Consider the following 18772-nt stretch of genomic DNA (forward strand, 5'->3'; position numbering starts at 1 on the left):
CACATATTAAAACTAATTAAACAATTACATACTATTTTAAGGCAAAATATCACTAAAATTTACTTACAAATATACAAGTCAAAGTTATATTGATTTCTTAAAATCAATACAAATATTGATTTCTTAAAATCAATATAAGTAAAATATTTTAAAAAGGCTATAAAAACATATCAATTAATATAAAGTTAATAAAAATAAAGAAGATATAACTTATTTACAAAATCATATAAAAAAAATATTTTTTATGTTAGTATTATTACCATAATAATTTAAATAACAAGCTTTCAATAGTTATTATAACTGATTATAAAAAGAAGTATATTACCCCTGAATTATCTCCAACTCATTAAAAGAAACTTAATTCCCAATAAATATATATTTATATATATTCACAAATAAATATAAAAATGATAATAAATTAAGGGATATCATGATGTGTGATTAATATCTAAGTAAGTAAACTAATTAATCTCAACATTTAGAGTGATTATTCATTAAAAAATGGAAACATTGATAACTGCATAGGAATATACGTTCTAATTGTACATTCATCTATGTGCTATTAAATAGGAATGAGACAATAACCCTTATTATTATAGATAAACTTAATACCAAAAAAAAATCATAATATATTTAAAATAAGTGATTATTAGATTATGCAAAATTGTTATAGTTACTCGATTAACAATAAATATAAATTTGATTTTTAAAGAATTAAAGCACAGTTGTCAAAAAAACAAAAAAAAGAATTAAAGCACACAAAAATATATATTGCCATAAATTGTAACATTTTATAAATATTTTCTTTACCACGTTCACATATTTCACGGGTGAAATACTGAAATGTATTCTTGCACGAATACATTGATTTTGAAATTTCATTAATTTTTTCATATGTTCTTTTTGGTAATAATCCATCATTTATGGAAAATATTAAAAACCGACTAATTCAAAAGATTTAAATAGTCTAATCAAAAATATTAAATCAATAAACTAGATTATCTTTAGAAAATTTAGTTTAGAATCTGAGTGTTACTAACATATAATAGAATTAAATAATTTAACTACCGAGTAATTTAGTATATGTTGTTATGGTTAAATAAGAAATATGCAAAATTGTTATGATTACAAAATAAAACATAAGATATATGATTTTTTTTTTAAACCACACAAAAGACATTTTGCAATAAATAGTAATATTTTATCAATATTTTCTCTACCACAAAATCTCTTACATATTCAAAGATTTCACGGGTGAAACATATTTTTATACAAAAAAACACAGCTTCGAATAAATAAATAAAAAACTTTAGTTACATATTATGGTTGACACAAACAAATATTGGTTGTAAGATAATTATTATATTTATAATAATTTTCTTTAAATTGATCTATTTCGCACGTAGTGCGGATTGTTACCTAGTTCAACATTATTAGAGGATTCTATTGGATTTGCGTATATTCCTCGTCATGTGCGGTTGTAATTTATTTTTTTGTTTTGAATAAAGTAAGGAAGGCTATTGTCTCTCTGTCCACACCAAAAAAAAAAAAAAGGATCATTGATAATTTTGAAATGAAATTTGAAACTCTGAGGTCATTCAGTACGCAAATAACTAGATTCTCTGTTTCTTTAAAGCTATTCTTTACTTTTTTCTATCAAATAGGTAATCTAATGTTCCAACTTTCAATTCAAGTAAAATTTAACTATAAATGGAACAAATATATTTTGTATAATATAAGAAAATCTTCATTTATTGGTTTCTTAAAATACAAATATCCTCGAAAAGAAAAAGAAAAAAACAAAAAAGAGAAAAGAGAAAAGAGAAGAAAGGTCCAAATAACATCGCAACATTGGCAACCATGGCTAGATTGGTTCGAAGACTATGTCCATCTGCTAGTCATCCCGAGGCTCCTCTAAAATCAATGACAATCTCATCAAAATGTGCTGCATGTTACGAAGGTCATGAAAATAAGCAAGGCTACAAGTGTAATATCTGCGATTTGTATCTCCACGAGGAATGCATTAACACCAACATCCTTTCTCGTCATACACACCCTCTCAAGCTCAACGATATGTATTACTCAAAGACATGTTCTCTTTGCCACACCAGTCCTACTTCAATAATTTATCAATGTTCACAATGTTCTTTTTGTATTTGTATCCCTTGTGCGAGAAAACCTCTTATCATTAGCCAAAGTAAAGCCCATGACCACGAACTCCTCCAATTACCGATAGAAGTCTCCTTCACTTGTTATGCATGTGGGTTGTGTGTTACAGAATACCCGTGTATTTGTCTTCAGTGTCGTTTTATAATTCATAGAGTATGCATCTCCTTACCACGTGTTATACGCATCAATAGACACGACCATCGTATCTCTCGTGTTTCTTCTCTTGGCCCTGGGAAGTGGATTTGCGGGGTATGTTATGAGCATGTTAATGGAGAGTATGGTGCATATTCTTGCTTGGCTTGTTCTTATGTTGCTCATTCAAAATGTGCAACATCTATTTATAGTTGGGATAGGATAGAACTTGAAGGGGTACCCGAAGAAGAAGAAGAAGTAGAAGAAAGAAAACCATTTAAAGTGATAGATCACAACCATATCAAACATTTTAGCCATGAACACAATCTGAAGGCTTCATTATCATCATCAAGACTCGAGGAACCCCGAGAACATTGCTATGCATGCACCATTCCTTTGTATTCTGAATTGTGCTATAGATGCACACAATGTGATTTTATTCTTCACGATGCATGCGCAAATCTCCCTCTGAAGAAAAGACATGAGTATAGCTCGCGAAAACTTAAGTTGTATGCCAAAAGGCAGGACGCCATACAATATTTTAGTTGTGGGGCTTGTAATCGTTTTTGCACCGGTTTCTCATATATGGATGAGTACTCTCTATTTAAGATTGATGTGCGATGTGCTTTGATTTCTGGTGCAATCAAACATGAAAGTCATCCACATTTGTTAGTTATAACTCAGGACATGGTCTCTAGCCGGAGGTGTGATAGTTGTGACTCGGTATGTTGGTTTTTTCTACGTTGTAGCGATATAGATAATTGTGGTGGCTACAATTTATGCTTTAGATGTGCTACTTTACCCACATTGGTAAGACACAGATACGATGATCATCCTCTTTCCTTATGCTACAGTGAGAGAATTGTGAATGCGATACTTTGTTGCGGGATATGCGAAGAGGAATTAGATTCAAAAAGTTGGTTTTACAAATGCAATGAATGTGGCTCAACTCTTCATACTAAATGTGTATTTAATCATCTAATACACTCAAGACCTGGATGTAGTTTACAGATGGGTTACTGGGACTCATTTTATTTGCTTCCCAACCATCATCTCTCTCGGCCTATTTGCTACTTATGTAAGACTCGTTGTATGGGTGATTTTGTTCTAAACCATAAGGATGATACAAATCTATTCATATGTTGTTCTTGTAAAATTCACTAAATAATTCTGTTGATATTACGACGCTTAGTATTGAAATTAATTTATAGAATTTATAAATGCATTCTGTCATGTCTCTTGTAATAAATTTATAAAAACTAAAAACTGTATTGATTAAAGTAATACATTAATCTATCTATTTTACAATTTTTTCATTCAAGCTACAATATTATTCTCATCTTTAATACTTGGTGTGCAAGCATAAGTATATATAGAGAAGACGAGAGAATTTCCACCCTAAAAATCATCACCCCACAGGCTCTCAACATAATTTAGTGATTTCTGATGTATGTCTCAACTTTTCAGCCAACTGTTGAAGCCCTTCATCAACAAAAATTTGTTATAAATGTCATGTTAGTTGCATTTCATTGATCAATGTCTTCTATATATTAATAGAGAAGCATTATCTGGAAAAAGTTGATGTGTCGTCACGAGAGAGCTCGAAACACTATTTGTTATTGTGCTCTTAATTTTTAATAATATTTCTGTTTACATACCATTGTATTTTTTTCAAAAAAGTCAATAACACCCAAAATTGAATTCTTATATTATATTTCTAACTTAATTGTATCTCTTAATTACATTTTCATAAAATATTTAAAATAAATTTAAGAACTTTTGGTTCATATGGTGTCATATTATAAAATTGATATTATAATAATTCATATGAGTTAACTCTTAATTATTATAAAATATTTTACATATTCAAATAAAACTAAAATGTATATACCAAACAAATTTTAGATTCCAAATAATTTTTTGACTGATAAGTATAATAGATTTTGTAAATAGAAAATTTATTTTTTTTTATATATTATTTTATTTCGCACATAGTGCCAGTTGGTACCTAGTAGGCCTGCGAATTCGGATCGGGTCAGATACTTCGGGTCGGGTAATTCAGATAATCGGGTAGTTCGGAATCAGAGAAGTGTTACCGAAAATAATTGAATTAAATAACGGGTCGGGTCGGTTCGGGTATCGGGTTTTTCGGTTATTATTTTTGGTTACCGAAACTAACCGAAGTTTTTAATTTTTTGGTTAGTTTGGTTATTTAAGTTGAATAGGATCAAAAATCTTGGTTATTTTCGAGTAAATTCGGGTAATTTTGGTTATTTTCGGGTAGTTTGGGTAATTTGGTTAATTCGGGTTGGTTAATTTCGGGTAATGCGGGTAATTCGGGTAACCGATCGGTTAGAGTGAACCGAACCAACGAAACCGATAACCGACTACATTTTATAATTCCTTCCGATCGGTTTTCTTCTATTCATAAATAAATATACAAATGACAACAAATTAGGGGATATCATGATGTGTGATTATTTATATATATATCTAAGTATGTAAATTAATTAATCTTAACGTATAGTGCGATTTTTATTAAAAATAGAAATATCGATAACCGAATAGAAATATACGTTCTAATTGTACATTAATCTATGTGCTATTAAAAAAGAATGAGAAAATAACCCTTACCAGTAGAAATAATCTTAGTACCACAAAAAATCATAATATATTTAAAATGAGTGATTATTAGATTATGAAAAATTGTTATAGTTACTCAATTAACCATAAATATAAATTTGATTTTTAAAACACACAAAAATATATATTGCCATAAATTGTAACATTTTATAAATATTTTCTTTACCACGTTCACATATTTCATGGATGAAATGTATTCTTACACAAATACATTGATTTTTGGAATTTCATTAATTTTTGTATAATATTTTTTTTGGTAATAATCTGTCATTTATAGAAAATATTAACAAACTAACTAACTCAAAAGATTTAAATAGCCTAATCAAAAATTTTAAATCAATAAATTAGATTATCTTCAGAAAATTTAGTGATATCCCAAAGCAGCTTGAATTTTTCTATCCAAATCATGTAATGAGTTCGCCTTAAAATTTTCTCTCCCAAGCCCGACTATCGAGGAGCCGCTACCACCAATTTTCTCTGACACTGTTAAGCAGTCTCCTCTCTCCACAACTCCGAACCAGCCTCACTGCCGACGGAACTCAAGTCCCCGTGTCTCTTTAGCTTTTGATCCGGAATGGTCATCGCCCCTGCAGATTCCTCTTTCCCAACGTCACCCGAGCCTTGGCAGGCGGAGACGGAAACGACGATTCGTGAGGAAACCTCCAGAGAAGCGCTTTCCCTCCGCTACTGGACGTCCGTCCTGAACACATGCCATCCCCTGAGCTTGGCAGCTCTGTTTTTGCTATCACCGGAGACGCAAAGCTTACTTCAATCTCCCTGGTCAGCCGCTGTGTGTATCAATTCTCAAACCTGAACATCAAATCTGAGATCGACATGATAGCTTTACAAGAGGACTCACCCAATTTAAAAAAGCCCAGGTTCTCTCTATCCAACCCTTTGTTATCTCATCCACTTTGTCTAGACTTTTTGGCTATCCTCGGTGTTCGAAGACTGCATCAGAGATCCCAATTAGCTAGACTGTCTTGGATGTACATAGGGTGTGTTAGAACTATGGTGATTGCTCTCTGTGTGACATTGTCTGTTGGATATCAAAACTGGTTTTATCAAAGTGCCCTCAACTCCCAACAACCACCCTCCTTTATGAAGCTCAGGTCTGCTGCTTCCTTGTCTGTGTCTTACCGATCACATCCTTTGTGTTGAATTCTTGATCACCATTTCCATGGCAGAGAGGATCCACCTGGATTGTCACGGTATTACATTCTCTTTGCACCTGTTAGTAACTTCATTGGTAAGCTCTGCTGTCCACAATACTTTCAACCTCTCGCTCGAAGCTCAGGACTGTTTTCATCGGTTACGGTTAGTATCTCACCGGCTTCATACTCTGTGTGGAATCCTTGATCACCAGTTTCATGGCAGAGAGGACCCACCTGGTTTGCTCCAGCATTACATTTATTCTGTGCACCTGCTATTAGCTTCTTTGGTAAACTCTCCCGCTCCCACTGCCCTGCAATCTACCTCTCCTTTGAAACTCAGGTATGTCCTCTCTTCGCCAATGTCCTCCCGACTACAAACTTTGTGTGGAATTCTTGGTCACCATTTTCATGGCAGAGAGGATCCACCTGTTATGTTACGAGTCTGCATTTATGTTATGTGAATCCTGGATTTAGCTTCAATCTTGAAATCCATTGCTCCTAAGTTCCTGAAGATTCATGGCATACTAGACCTGAATTCAAATTGTCGAGGCTGTGGTTATGGTATTAGAAGCTTCTCTACCAACAACCACCCCTCGACAATTCTAGCGGTATACTTCAGGTACCACCTTGGTGAGCAAACTTTCACTAGCACCTCCATCACCCCCCCCCCCCCCCCCCGAGTTTTTTACCCCTGAATCTCTACCTTGGCTTTGCGTCTGCTAGTGATCTTCACTTCAGTTAGCTCCTTGGGTATGATTCTGCTACAACGACACTGTGTCTATTGACCGTGACCTACCTGGCATTTCTCGAGATCCTCGACGATGTCCAATCCTGCAACCATGATCCCACATGCCTTCAAATGCTTCTTAGCGCTTGTGTGATAGCCCTCATGGAATCTTGCTCGATGTTTCCTTTATGTTTGTTCTTGCTTTTGGCTTTGGGGAAAGCCTCTCCTTGTAATCGTTTAAATTATGGGATTCTATATCCTTTCTTTGTTGTTTTCTATTTGAAATGAATAGAATCATCGTTTGTCCAAAAAAAAAAATCTTCAGAAAATTTAGTTTAGAATTTGATTGTTACTAACATATAATAAAATTAAATAATTAAACTACCGAGTAATCTATATTAACATTTTTGAAGTACATTTTGTGTTATGTCCTTTTAGTTTTGTTTATTTAAAAAGTTATTTACAACATTAACCCTTACAAAATTTTATAAACTAATATTACTCCAGATTTTGTTTTCTAAATAGTTTACATTTCATTCCAACTAAAAAATAACAGCAATCAATATGGAAATAAAAACTCTCATATATTTAACTACACATTTTGTTGTGTTTTGAGATGTTCTATATCTGAATCCTTCGCAAACAAAGAAAACAATAATTTGATTCCCATTTTGTTTTTCAAAACCTGTGAGCTTTGACTATTAACGTAAGAGAAACTTCGATTGACATTTATTTAAATATTATAATTAACATATATAAACTTAATAAAAAATTTAACACTTACGAATATGTAAAATTAAAAAAGTCTAAAATACTATATAATGTGGTTATATAATAGATGAGTTATAAAGAGGACATGTTGAAATTAATAAAATATTATTAAATTTGTGTTCACACAGGTTAAATCCTCATTTAATTATTTATTAACACTACTAATATTAGAATATTCGACATAAAATCAAGTTGATTTAACTAAGATTGTGTAAAATAATCAAATCATTAGGAATAATGTGACTTAATCAAAGCGTATAAATTACTGATTATGTACTTATATCCCTTATTTTTTGTTATAATAATTAAAAATCAAAATAGAATCTCAAACACTAAACAAAACAAACTAAATATAACAAACAAGTGGTCATGAAGTGTATTGCGGGTTAAAAAAATAATATAAATATTTAGCCGCACAACAACCGGAAATTTTAGTTATTCCTCTATTTACAAAACCTCCAATATTTAACAAATAGATACAACATAAAATATAGATTATAATAAAAATTATATGCCTGCAGTGTACCGCGAGTTAAAATCTAGTTTAGTATATGTTGTTATAGTTACATAACAAACATGCAAAATTGTTATGATTACAAAATAAAACATAAGATATATGAATTTGAGTTTGCCAAAAATATATATATATATATATATATATATATATATATTTGATTTTTAAACCACACAAAAGACATGTTGCTATAAATAGTAACATTTTCTCGATATTTTCTCTACCATAAAACCTCTTACATATTTAAAGATTTCATGGATGAAACATATTTTTACACCAAAAAACACATTTTTGAATAAATAAATAAATAAACTTTAGTTACATATTATGTTCGATACAAACAGATATTGGTTCTAAGATAATAATTTTATTTATAATAATTGGTTGTCACCTACTTTCTAAATGTAAAGCAACACTTCAAAGAAAGGAGAAATCAATGCTTTATATTTCATTTCCTTTTCTACCTTCAAATACGTCTAATTATTTATTTCCTAAAGAATATTATGCTCTTTTTTAATGTCAACTTGTTGTTCAAGCATAAGTCTATAGAGACGGCTGGAGAAGACCCACAAGAGAGATCACATCAACACAGTTCAAAGATTTTAGAAAAATGTCTCAACCTCTCAGCCGAATCATGAAGCCCCTTGTCTACACAAACATCTTCGTAAGCTTCTTTCTTCTCTTTTTTTTCAATTCTTTCTAAAATCATAAGGTTTTATTTTATGGTTCTACTATTTTGTCTTTCTCTTTGTATGGTTACGTTTTGGCAGAGACACAATAACATGGTTCGGTGGTGTTCCTCTGCGCCGATCTACCCGTTAATGTTAATTGACCACCTCCTTAAGGTCGGAGGTTCTTCAAATGGTAACAACTCGATATCAAGAAGGTCCGGATCAGAGGGGGAAAATGAAATCATAATCAAGAACAAGTGTCTCGCTAGAGAAGTCCGAGAGGCAATGAGTACTGGATTTAATCAAAGTGGAGTGTATATTCACATGAAGGAAAAAACACTACTCCGTGATATGGATAACGTTCGTCTAAACATCTATTACGAGCCCTCTGACCCTAAATCAAAATCTGTTACTGTTCATCTACCTCCTCTTCCAAAAGGCTCACAAATCCAAAACCTTGCCATGTCCTCTCTTCCTGACCTGGAATGATGATTGGGCCGTTGCTATCAAGTTATCGGTATCTCGGCTTAGGCTATATAGGCACAAGGACTTACGGTGGATCGATATTAAAACCACGCATGGGCATGAGTCTATATGCCCATACTCAAGTCTCATGTACTCTAAGAAAGATCAGAGATTCTACACTCCAAGCCCTGGGTGCAAATACTTGTGCTCATTTGGTCTCAACTTCAAAGAGAAAGATAAGCCCGAGTATGATCACATTTGCAAAAAAGATCTTCCGCAGTATATGTTGTACGAGTTGGAGCAGATGAATTCGTATACAAGGACAAATCATCTAGTGGAGTCACCTGCCGGGGAACAATTCCTCATCTCTTGGTACGTACGTACTAGATATATTTTGTTATTTTCTTTTCTAAGTATACATTACATATCTGTTTCGTTGTAATGGCTCTCTCGTATGTTTGAAGGTACTACGGGGACGGCTTTGAGTCAGACACAGTCGTGCAAAAAACAAAGAGGTTCCTGGTGTTTAAAGTGAATCAGAGATCGGATACAGGATGGAAAGATATGTATTACACCGAAGATATTGGAGATCTTTGTATTTTTCTTGGACATGGAGAAGCTTTGTGTGTTCCAGCGAGCTCGTCTCCAGGTCTTAAGCCTAACTGCATCTATTTCGTGGGACATAACTTTGGTGTTTACGATATCACCACCCAAACCTGCACTCTCTTCTACACTGAGGAAGGTCCATTAAGATCCACTGCATTTCCTTACTGGCCTCATCCATTTTCCCTCACTCCTACTTGATATGGTGTTTTTTAAGAAATTAAAATTTACTTATGTTTTATTTCAACATAAACAAAAGTTAAAATTTTATACAAAAATAATAAAATTTTATTACTATTAAGACTTTAGGTGTAATTAATGGATTCATCAGAGACATTCTTTAAAATTATATCCAAGAAAGGAAAAGAAAAATAAGTTAACCACTACAAAAAAATAATCGATTTGCTATGGAACAATTCATCGCAAGTGCCTCGCAAATGTACAATCATAAGAGATTTGCGAGACACGAAGATTCCTTGCAAATCGCGTCTAGCAAATCGACTAACACCGCATTTTCCTCGCAAATTTTGTGAGAAAATAAGCTAGTCGCAAATCCGATGCAAGTTGCGAGGGAGAATATTCCTTGCAAATCTTAAGCAATTTGCGAGTGAGCGTATCCTTAGCAAATTCGTTGCAAGCCACGACGTAGTACATCTGTCGTAAAAGTTGCGACAGCTTTGCGACGACATTTTTAATCTGCCTAGCTGACATCTGGACTCGTAGTTACTCGCAATATTTCAATTCTGTAGTTTATAAGTGCGTTTAATTTACATTGTTCCGTTTAGTTTTTTTTGTGAATAATAAAATCAAATCAAATTGAAAAATAAAATTCAAATTAAAATAAAACTTCAAAAAATTACAAAACAAAAATTGTCTTTAACAGAGAGTGTTTGTCCCTTCGGGGTCATCCGATAAAAAAGAGAAAGAGTTTTTAAAATGATCTAGAGAGAGATGTCACGTTTCTGGTCCTGGTCCCTGTTTGGCTTCCAACTCCTATTTCACCGGTGTTGCTCTCTAGTTCGGTTTCTCGGTTGCTGCCTTGTGGGTTGGTCATTGTTGGGTGCCCAAACTTAGCAGTAAAGTTTAGATCTTTTTTAGCGAGATACTCGAAGTATGCATCATAGCTATGCATTATCTCTGCACTTTGTTGGATTTGAGTCACCTGAGTTTGAATACATTGCTCAGCGGTAGCTAGCTTCTGAGCCAAATAACCGGATCATTAGGCGGAGACATAGGTGGTGGACCGCTACTGCTAGAGGATGCTTCAAATTGCAAAGAACCAACCCCAAAATCCTGTTTTTCTTCTTCGGAGCAAACTAAGAACAAAACAACAATGAACTTGTAAGTTCCATGGAAATCAAAGCAAGACAGACACAAAACTCAAAGAAAGACAAAGACAACAAATTATACACAACCACTTGAACAAACGAAAATTATTTGACATCCACAAGACATACAAAGTATTTAAAACAAACAAGTTAATTATTACAAGTTCATTATTCAATCCTAAAACTCCAAAAAAAAGACAACCGCTTAAACAAAAAAATCACAAACAAAGTATTTAAAACTTACAGATGTGTAAATTTTGTTTTTGATATGAATGGGCACTCCACCAGAAGCAGTTCTCTCTCCAATATCCCCTGTACAAAGCTCATATTCCAACTCTTGAATCTTGGACGACACCTCATTGAACAGGGACTCAGACTTTCCATCCGTCAATGACTCATCAAGCTTTCGATGAGTCTCTTCTATGATGCGTACAAAATCAGGAGTTAACTCACCAGTTACCTCAGACTGAAAAAGAGAAAAAGAGAGTTGATTAGTCAATTATTAATTGTCCATAAGGTCTAAACACACATGTTTTCGAGTACTTACATGTCCGAAAAAAGAAGGCCTAAACACTTACATGTTTTCGAGCACGAGCTTTAAAAGAGGTTTGGCCTGAGCGGTGCTTATATATGTTGGTGCCATCATGATCATGATATCGAGCATTACGAATATGGTTACTCTTGACTTCTGATTTGGGATAAAGCCAATATCTAACAAGACCACCCCATATTTGAGGATCAATTCCTCTTGGCCTTGCCTCATCACCTTTTAGTTCCACTTTAACTTCCACTTAGACACTTGATTACACATCCTTTACAGCTGTTGTCAGCCTTATAGACACTTGATCACACATCCTGTAAGCCCTTGAAAAAGCATCCAACCACTATCCTCACTATCCAGGGAAGGTTGATTAGTGAAGAAAGCGGCATTACACGAGCATGGGATCTTGGTAAGTTTCTCGGGATGCCTATCATGCATAAGCGGATAAATAAAGACACATTTGGGACTGTTGTTGAGTGGGTGTCGTCAAAACTTTCATGTTTGAAAGGTCACATATTTAGTTTAGCAGGCCGCATTGCTTTGACGAAATCGGTGCTGTCTTCAATTCCAATCCACTCGATGAGCACTATCTTATTGCCTAAATCCACTATGTCAAGGTTGGATGCTTTGTCAAGGGCATTTATTTAGGGGAGCACTATATAAAAGAAAAAACAACACCTAGTGGCCTGAAAAAGGCATGTTTACAGAAGAATGAAGGTGGAATGGGGGTTAAATACTCTGAAGTGATGAACAAAGCTCAAATTGTTAAGATTGGCTGGTGTATAATGCATGATAAAGTGAGTCTGTGGCCAAGGGTGCTTCAATGTAAGTATAAGATTGGAGATTATCCGGATATCACTTGGACTAAAGCCAGGGGTACTTGGCCTTCTACTTGGAGGAGTGTGGGGTCAGGTTCAAGGGATGTGGTGTTCCCATGTTTGAGGTGGGTTCTGGGAGATGGACACTCTGTGAAGTTTTGGACAGGCCATTGGTTGGGTGAGGAACTGCTTGTTAATGGGAGAGTGAGGGATATACGAGCAGATCATATTGAGCTATGAGTGTGTGACCTTTGGGTGGACGGTTTGGGATGAGCCTTGTCTCAAATTACAAAGTTTGTTTCTCCTTTGGACAGGTAACGGTTGGGGACAATGGTGGTTGACTTATCTACGGGCGCTAAGGATAGGGTGGCATGGGGAGCAAACCCGGATGATCTTTTCACGGTACGCTCTGCTTACTCCTTTTTATCACGACAGAATGACAAGAGCAAGTATGGGGAGTTTTTTTGGAAGAATTTGGAGATCCATTCTCCCTAAAAGGGTCCGAGTCTTTCTCATGACAAATGCTGACGGTCAAAGGCGTCACTTAAGTGATTCAAGGATTTTTCAAGTTTGTAAAGATGGGGAGGAGACAATTCTTCATGTATTGAGAGATTGTCCTGCTATGTCAAGGCTATGGAGCCAGATCTTATTGCCAAGTAAGAGAGGGTTGTTCTTTAGCCAGTCGTTGTTAGGATGGATGTATGGGAACTTGGGGGATATGGTGTTGCAGTTTGATGTTCCTTGGGCTACAATCTTTGGAATGGCAGTATGGTGGGGATGAAAGTGGAGGTGTGGAAATATGTTTGGAGAGAGTGAAAAATGTCGAGATAGAGCGGTTTGTTAAGGATAAAGCAAAGGAAGTTTTTTCAGGCACATTTGGCGGCTGGTAAGGGAACTCAAGAGTAAGGTGCAGATGGTAAGACATATTGTTTTGGCTCCGCCTCATGCTGATTGGGTTAAGCTAAACACGGACGGGCATCTCGTGGTAATCCATGGTTGGCTGCAGCCGGGGGAGTTTTAAGAGATAGTGAGGGGAGATGGTTATATGGTTTTGCTTTGAATATAGGGTTTTGTTCAACGTCGTTGGCAGAGCTCTGGGGAATATACTATGGTTTGGTCTTTGCCTGGGAGAGAAGGGTTACTCGGGTGGAGTTAGAGGTGGATTCGGAGATGGTGGTGGGCTTTTTCAAGACTAGAATTAGTGCTACTCATCCCTTGACGTTCCTAGTACGTTTTTGCTATGGTTTTCTTTCGAATGACTGAATAATCCGGATATCTCATATGTATAGAGAGGCGAATCATTTAGCAGATGTTTTGGCTAACTATGCATTTGATCAACCGTTAGGATTGTATTTGTTTGAGGATTGTCCTTCTTGTGTTCATCCCCTATATATTAATAGAGAAGCACATTCTTAAAAAAAGTTGATGTGTCGATGCTAGAGAACTCTGTGCACCTTTTAGTTAAATACCCTTAAATTTTCTACTTAATTACATTAACATACCACTATATTTTCAAAACAAAAACAATTAACTGAATAACAATTAGATATCTCATCATTTCTCACACAAATTTAAATATCACATATTAAAACTAATTAAACAATTACATACTATTTTAAGGCAAAATATCACTAAAATTTACTTACAAATATACAAGTCAAAGTTATATTGATTTCTTAAAATCAATACAAATATTGATTTCTTAAAATCAATATAAGTAAAATATTTTAAAAAGGCTATAAAAACATATCAATTAATATAAAGTTAATAAAAATAAAGAAGATATAACTTATTTACAAAATCATATAAAAAAAATATTTTTTATGTTAGTATTATTACCATAATAATTTAAATAACAAGCTTTCAATAGTTATTATAACTGATTATAAAAAGAAGTATATTACCCCTGAATTATCTCCAACTCATTAAAAGAAACTTAATTCCCAATAAATATATATTTATATATATTCACAAATAAATATAAAAATGATAATAAATTAAGGGATATCATGATGTGTGATTAATATCTAAGTAAGTAAACTAATTAATCTCAACATTTAGAGTGATTATTCATTAAAAAATGGAAACATTGATAACTGCATAGGAATATACGTTCTAATTGTACATTCATCTATGTGCTATTAAATAGGAATGAGACAATAACCCTTATTATTATAGATAAACTTAATACCAAAAAAAAATCATAATATATTTAAAATAAGTGATTATTAGATTATGCAAAATTGTTATAGTTACTCGATTAACAATAAATATAAATTTGATTTTTAAAGAATTAAAGCACAGTTGTCAAAAAAACAAAAAAAAGAATTAAAGCACACAAAAATATATATTGCCATAAATTGTAACATTTTATAAATATTTTCTTTACCACGTTCACATATTTCACGGGTGAAATACTGAAATGTATTCTTGCACGAATACATTGATTTTGAAATTTCATTAATTTTTTCATATGTTCTTTTTGGTAATAATCCATCATTTATGGAAAATATTAAAAACCGACTAATTCAAAAGATTTAAATAGCCTAATCAAAAATATTAAATCAATAAACTAGATTATCTTTAGAAAATTTAGTTTAGAATCTGAGTGTTACTAACATATAATAGAATTAAATAATTTAACTACCGAGTAATTTAGTATATGTTGTTATGGTTAAATAAGAAATATGCAAAATTGTTATGATTACAAAATAAAACATAAGATATATGATTTTTTTTTTAAACCACACAAAAGACATTTTGCAATAAATAGTAATATTTTATCAATATTTTCTCTACCACAAAATCTCTTACATATTCAAAGATTTCACGGGTGAAACATATTTTTATACAAAAAAACACAGCTTCGAATAAATAAATAAAAAACTTTAGTTACATATTATGGTTGACACAAACAAATATTGGTTGTAAGATAATTATTATATTTATAATAATTTTCTTTAAATTGATCTATTTCGCACGTAGTGCGGATTGTTACCTAGTTCAACATTATTAGAGGATTCTATTGGATTTGCGTATATTCCTCGTCATGTGCGGTTGTAATTTATTTTTTTGTTTTGAATAAAGTAAGGAAGGCTATTGTCTCTCTGTCCACACCAAAAAAAAAAAAAAGGATCATTGATAATTTTGAAATGAAATTTGAAACTCTGAGGTCATTCAGTACGCAAATAACTAGATTCTCTGTTTCTTTAAAGCTATTCTTTACTTTTTTCTATCAAATAGGTAATCTAATGTTCCAACTTTCAATTCAAGTAAAATTTAACTATAAATGGAACAAATATATTTTGTATAATATAAGAAAATCTTCATTTATTGGTTTCTTAAAATACAAATATCCTCGAAAAGAAAAAGAAAAAAACAAAAAAGAGAAAAGAGAAAAGAGAAGAAAGGTCCAAATAACATCGCAACATTGGCAACCATGGCTAGATTGGTTCGAAGACTATGTCCATCTGCTAGTCATCCCGAGGCTCCTCTAAAATCAATGACAATCTCATCAAAATGTGCTGCATGTTACGAAGGTCATGAAAATAAGCAAGGCTACAAGTGTAATATCTGCGATTTGTATCTCCACGAGGAATGCATTAACACCAACATCCTTTCTCGTCATACACACCCTCTCAAGCTCAACGATATGTATTACTCAAAGACATGTTCTCTTTGCCACACCAGTCCTACTTCAATAATTTATCAATGTTCACAATGTTCTTTTTGTATTTGTATCCCTTGTGCGAGAAAACCTCTTATCATTAGCCAAAGTAAAGCCCATGACCACGAACTCCTCCAATTACCGATAGAAGTCTCCTTCACTTGTTATGCATGTGGGTTGTGTGTTACAGAATACCCGTGTATTTGTCTTCAGTGTCGTTTTATAATTCATAGAGTATGCATCTCCTTACCACGTGTTATACGCATCAATAGACACGACCATCGTATCTCTCGTGTTTCTTCTCTTGGCCCTGGGAAGTGGATTTGCGGGGTATGTTATGAGCATGTTAATGGAGAGTATGGTGCATATTCTTGCTTGGCTTGTTCTTATGTTGCTCATTCAAAATGTGCAACATCTATTTATAGTTGGGATAGGATAGAACTTGAAGGGGTACCCGAAGAAGAAGAAGAAGTAGAAGAAAGAAAACCATTTAAAGTGATAGATCACAACCATATCAAACATTTTAGCCATGAACACAATCTGAAGGCTTCATTATCATCATCAAGACTCGAGGAACCCCGAGAACATTGCTATGCATGCACCATTCCTTTGTATTCTGAATTGTGCTATAGATGCACACAATGTGATTTTATTCTTCACGATGCATGCGCAAATCTCCCTCTGAAGAAAAGACATGAGTATAGCTCGCGAAAACTTAAGTTGTATGCCAAAAGGCAGGACGCCATACAATATTTTAGTTGTGGGGCTTGTAATCGTTTTTGCACCGGTTTCTCATATATGGATGAGTACTCTCTATTTAAGATTGATGTGCGATGTGCTTTGATTTCTGGTGCAATCAAACATGAAAGTCATCCACATTTGTTAGTTATAACTCAGGACATGGTCTCTAGCCGGAGGTGTGATAGTTGTGACTCGGTATGTTGGTTTTTTCTACGTTGTAGCGATATAGATAATTGTGGTGGCTACAATTTATGCTTTAGATGTGCTACTTTACCCACATTGGTAAGACACAGATACGATGATCATCCTCTTTCCTTATGCTACAGTGAGAGAATTGTGAATGCGATACTTTGTTGCGGGATATGCGAAGAGGAATTAGATTCAAAAAGTTGGTTTTACAAATGCAATGAATGTGGCTCAACTCTTCATACTAAATGTGTATTTAATCATCTAATACACTCAAGACCTGGATGTAGTTTACAGATGGGTTACTGGGACTCATTTTATTTGCTTCCCAACCATCATCTCTCTCGGCCTATTTGCTACTTATGTAAGACTCGTTGTATGGGTGATTTTGTTCTAAACCATAAGGATGATACAAATCTATTCATATGTTGTTCTTGTAAAATTCACTAAATAATTCTGTTGATATTACGACGCTTAGTATTGAAATTAATTTATAGAATTTATAAATGCATTCTGTCATGTCTCTTGTAATAAATTTATAAAAACTAAAAACTGTATTGATTAAAGTAATACATTAATCTATCTATTTTACAATTTTTTCATTCAAGCTACAATATTATTCTCATCTTTAATACTTGGTGTGCAAGCATAAGTATATATAGAGAAGACGAGAGAATTTCCACCCTAAAAATCATCACCCCACAGGCTCTCAACATAATTTAGTGATTTCTGATGTATGTCTCAACTTTTCAGCCAACTGTTGAAGCCCTTCATCAACAAAAATTTGTTATAAATGTCATGTTAGTTGCATTTCATTGATCAATGTCTTCTATATATTAATAGAGAAGCATTATCTGGAAAAAGTTGATGTGTCGTCACGAGAGAGCTCGAAACACTATTTGTTATTGTGCTCTTAATTTTTAATAATATTTCTGTTTACATACCATTGTATTTTTTTCAAAAAAGTCAATAACACCCAAAATTGAATTCTTATATTATATTTCTAACTTAATTGTATCTCTTAATTACATTTTCATAAAATATTTAAAATAAATTTAAGAACTTTTGGTTCATATGGTGTCATATTATAAAATTGATATTATAATAATTCATATGAGTTAACTCTTAATTATTATAAAATATTTTACATATTCAAATAAAACTAAAATGTATATACCAAACAAATTTTAGATTCCAAATAATTTTTTGACTGATAAGTATAATAGATTTTGTAAATAGAAAATTTAATTTTTTTTATATATTATTTTATTTCGCACATAGTGCCAGTTGGTACCTAGTAGGCCTGCGAATTCGGATCGGGTCAGATACTTCGGGTCGGGTAATTCAGATAATCGGGTAGTTCGGAATCAGAGAAGTGTTACCGAAAATAATTGAATTAAATAACGGGTCGGGTCGGTTCGGGTATCGGGTTTTTCGGTTATTATTTTTGGTTACCGAAACTAACTGAAGTTTTTAATTTTTTGGTTAGTTTGGTTATTTAAGTTGAATAGGATCAAAAATCTTGGTTATTTTCGAGTAAATTCGGGTAATTTTGGTTATTTTCGGGTAGTTTGGGTAATTTGGTTAATTCGGGTTGGTTAATTTCGGGTAATGCGGGTAATTCGGGTAACCGATCGGTTAG

General features: G+C 33.3%; 2 protein-coding genes and 1 pseudogene across 3 annotated transcripts; all 3 read left to right on the forward strand.

Moving 5' to 3' along the window:
• The first annotated feature begins 1610 nt into the window (after nt 1–1610).
• LOC109129965 (uncharacterized) lies at nt 1611–3585 on the forward strand. The gene has a single exon (XM_087498150.1). It carries the CDS (start codon nt 1861–1863, stop codon nt 3463–3465), a length of 1605 nt encoding a protein of 534 aa, XP_087354276.1. The 5' UTR covers nt 1611–1860; the 3' UTR covers nt 3466–3585.
• Nucleotides 3586–8666: 5081 nt separating this feature from the next.
• On the forward strand, nt 8667–10150 carry LOC104760288 (uncharacterized; annotated as a pseudogene). The gene is made up of 3 exons (XR_015589440.1): nt 8667–8774; nt 8881–9618; nt 9711–10150. The product of XR_015589440.1 is annotated as an uncharacterized LOC104760288 (transcript).
• Nucleotides 10151–15725: 5575 nt separating this feature from the next.
• LOC147921371 (uncharacterized) lies at nt 15726–17700 on the forward strand. Its single transcript, XM_087498594.1, has one exon. It carries the CDS (start codon nt 15976–15978, stop codon nt 17578–17580), a length of 1605 nt encoding a protein of 534 aa, XP_087354720.1. The 5' UTR covers nt 15726–15975; the 3' UTR covers nt 17581–17700.
• Nucleotides 17701–18772: the final 1072 nt, after the last annotated feature.

This window comes from Camelina sativa, chromosome 18 (genome assembly GCF_030686135.1).
Source record: "Camelina sativa cultivar CO46 ecotype springtype chromosome 18, ASM3068613v1".
Classification (NCBI taxonomy): domain Eukaryota; kingdom Viridiplantae; phylum Streptophyta; class Magnoliopsida; order Brassicales; family Brassicaceae; genus Camelina; species Camelina sativa.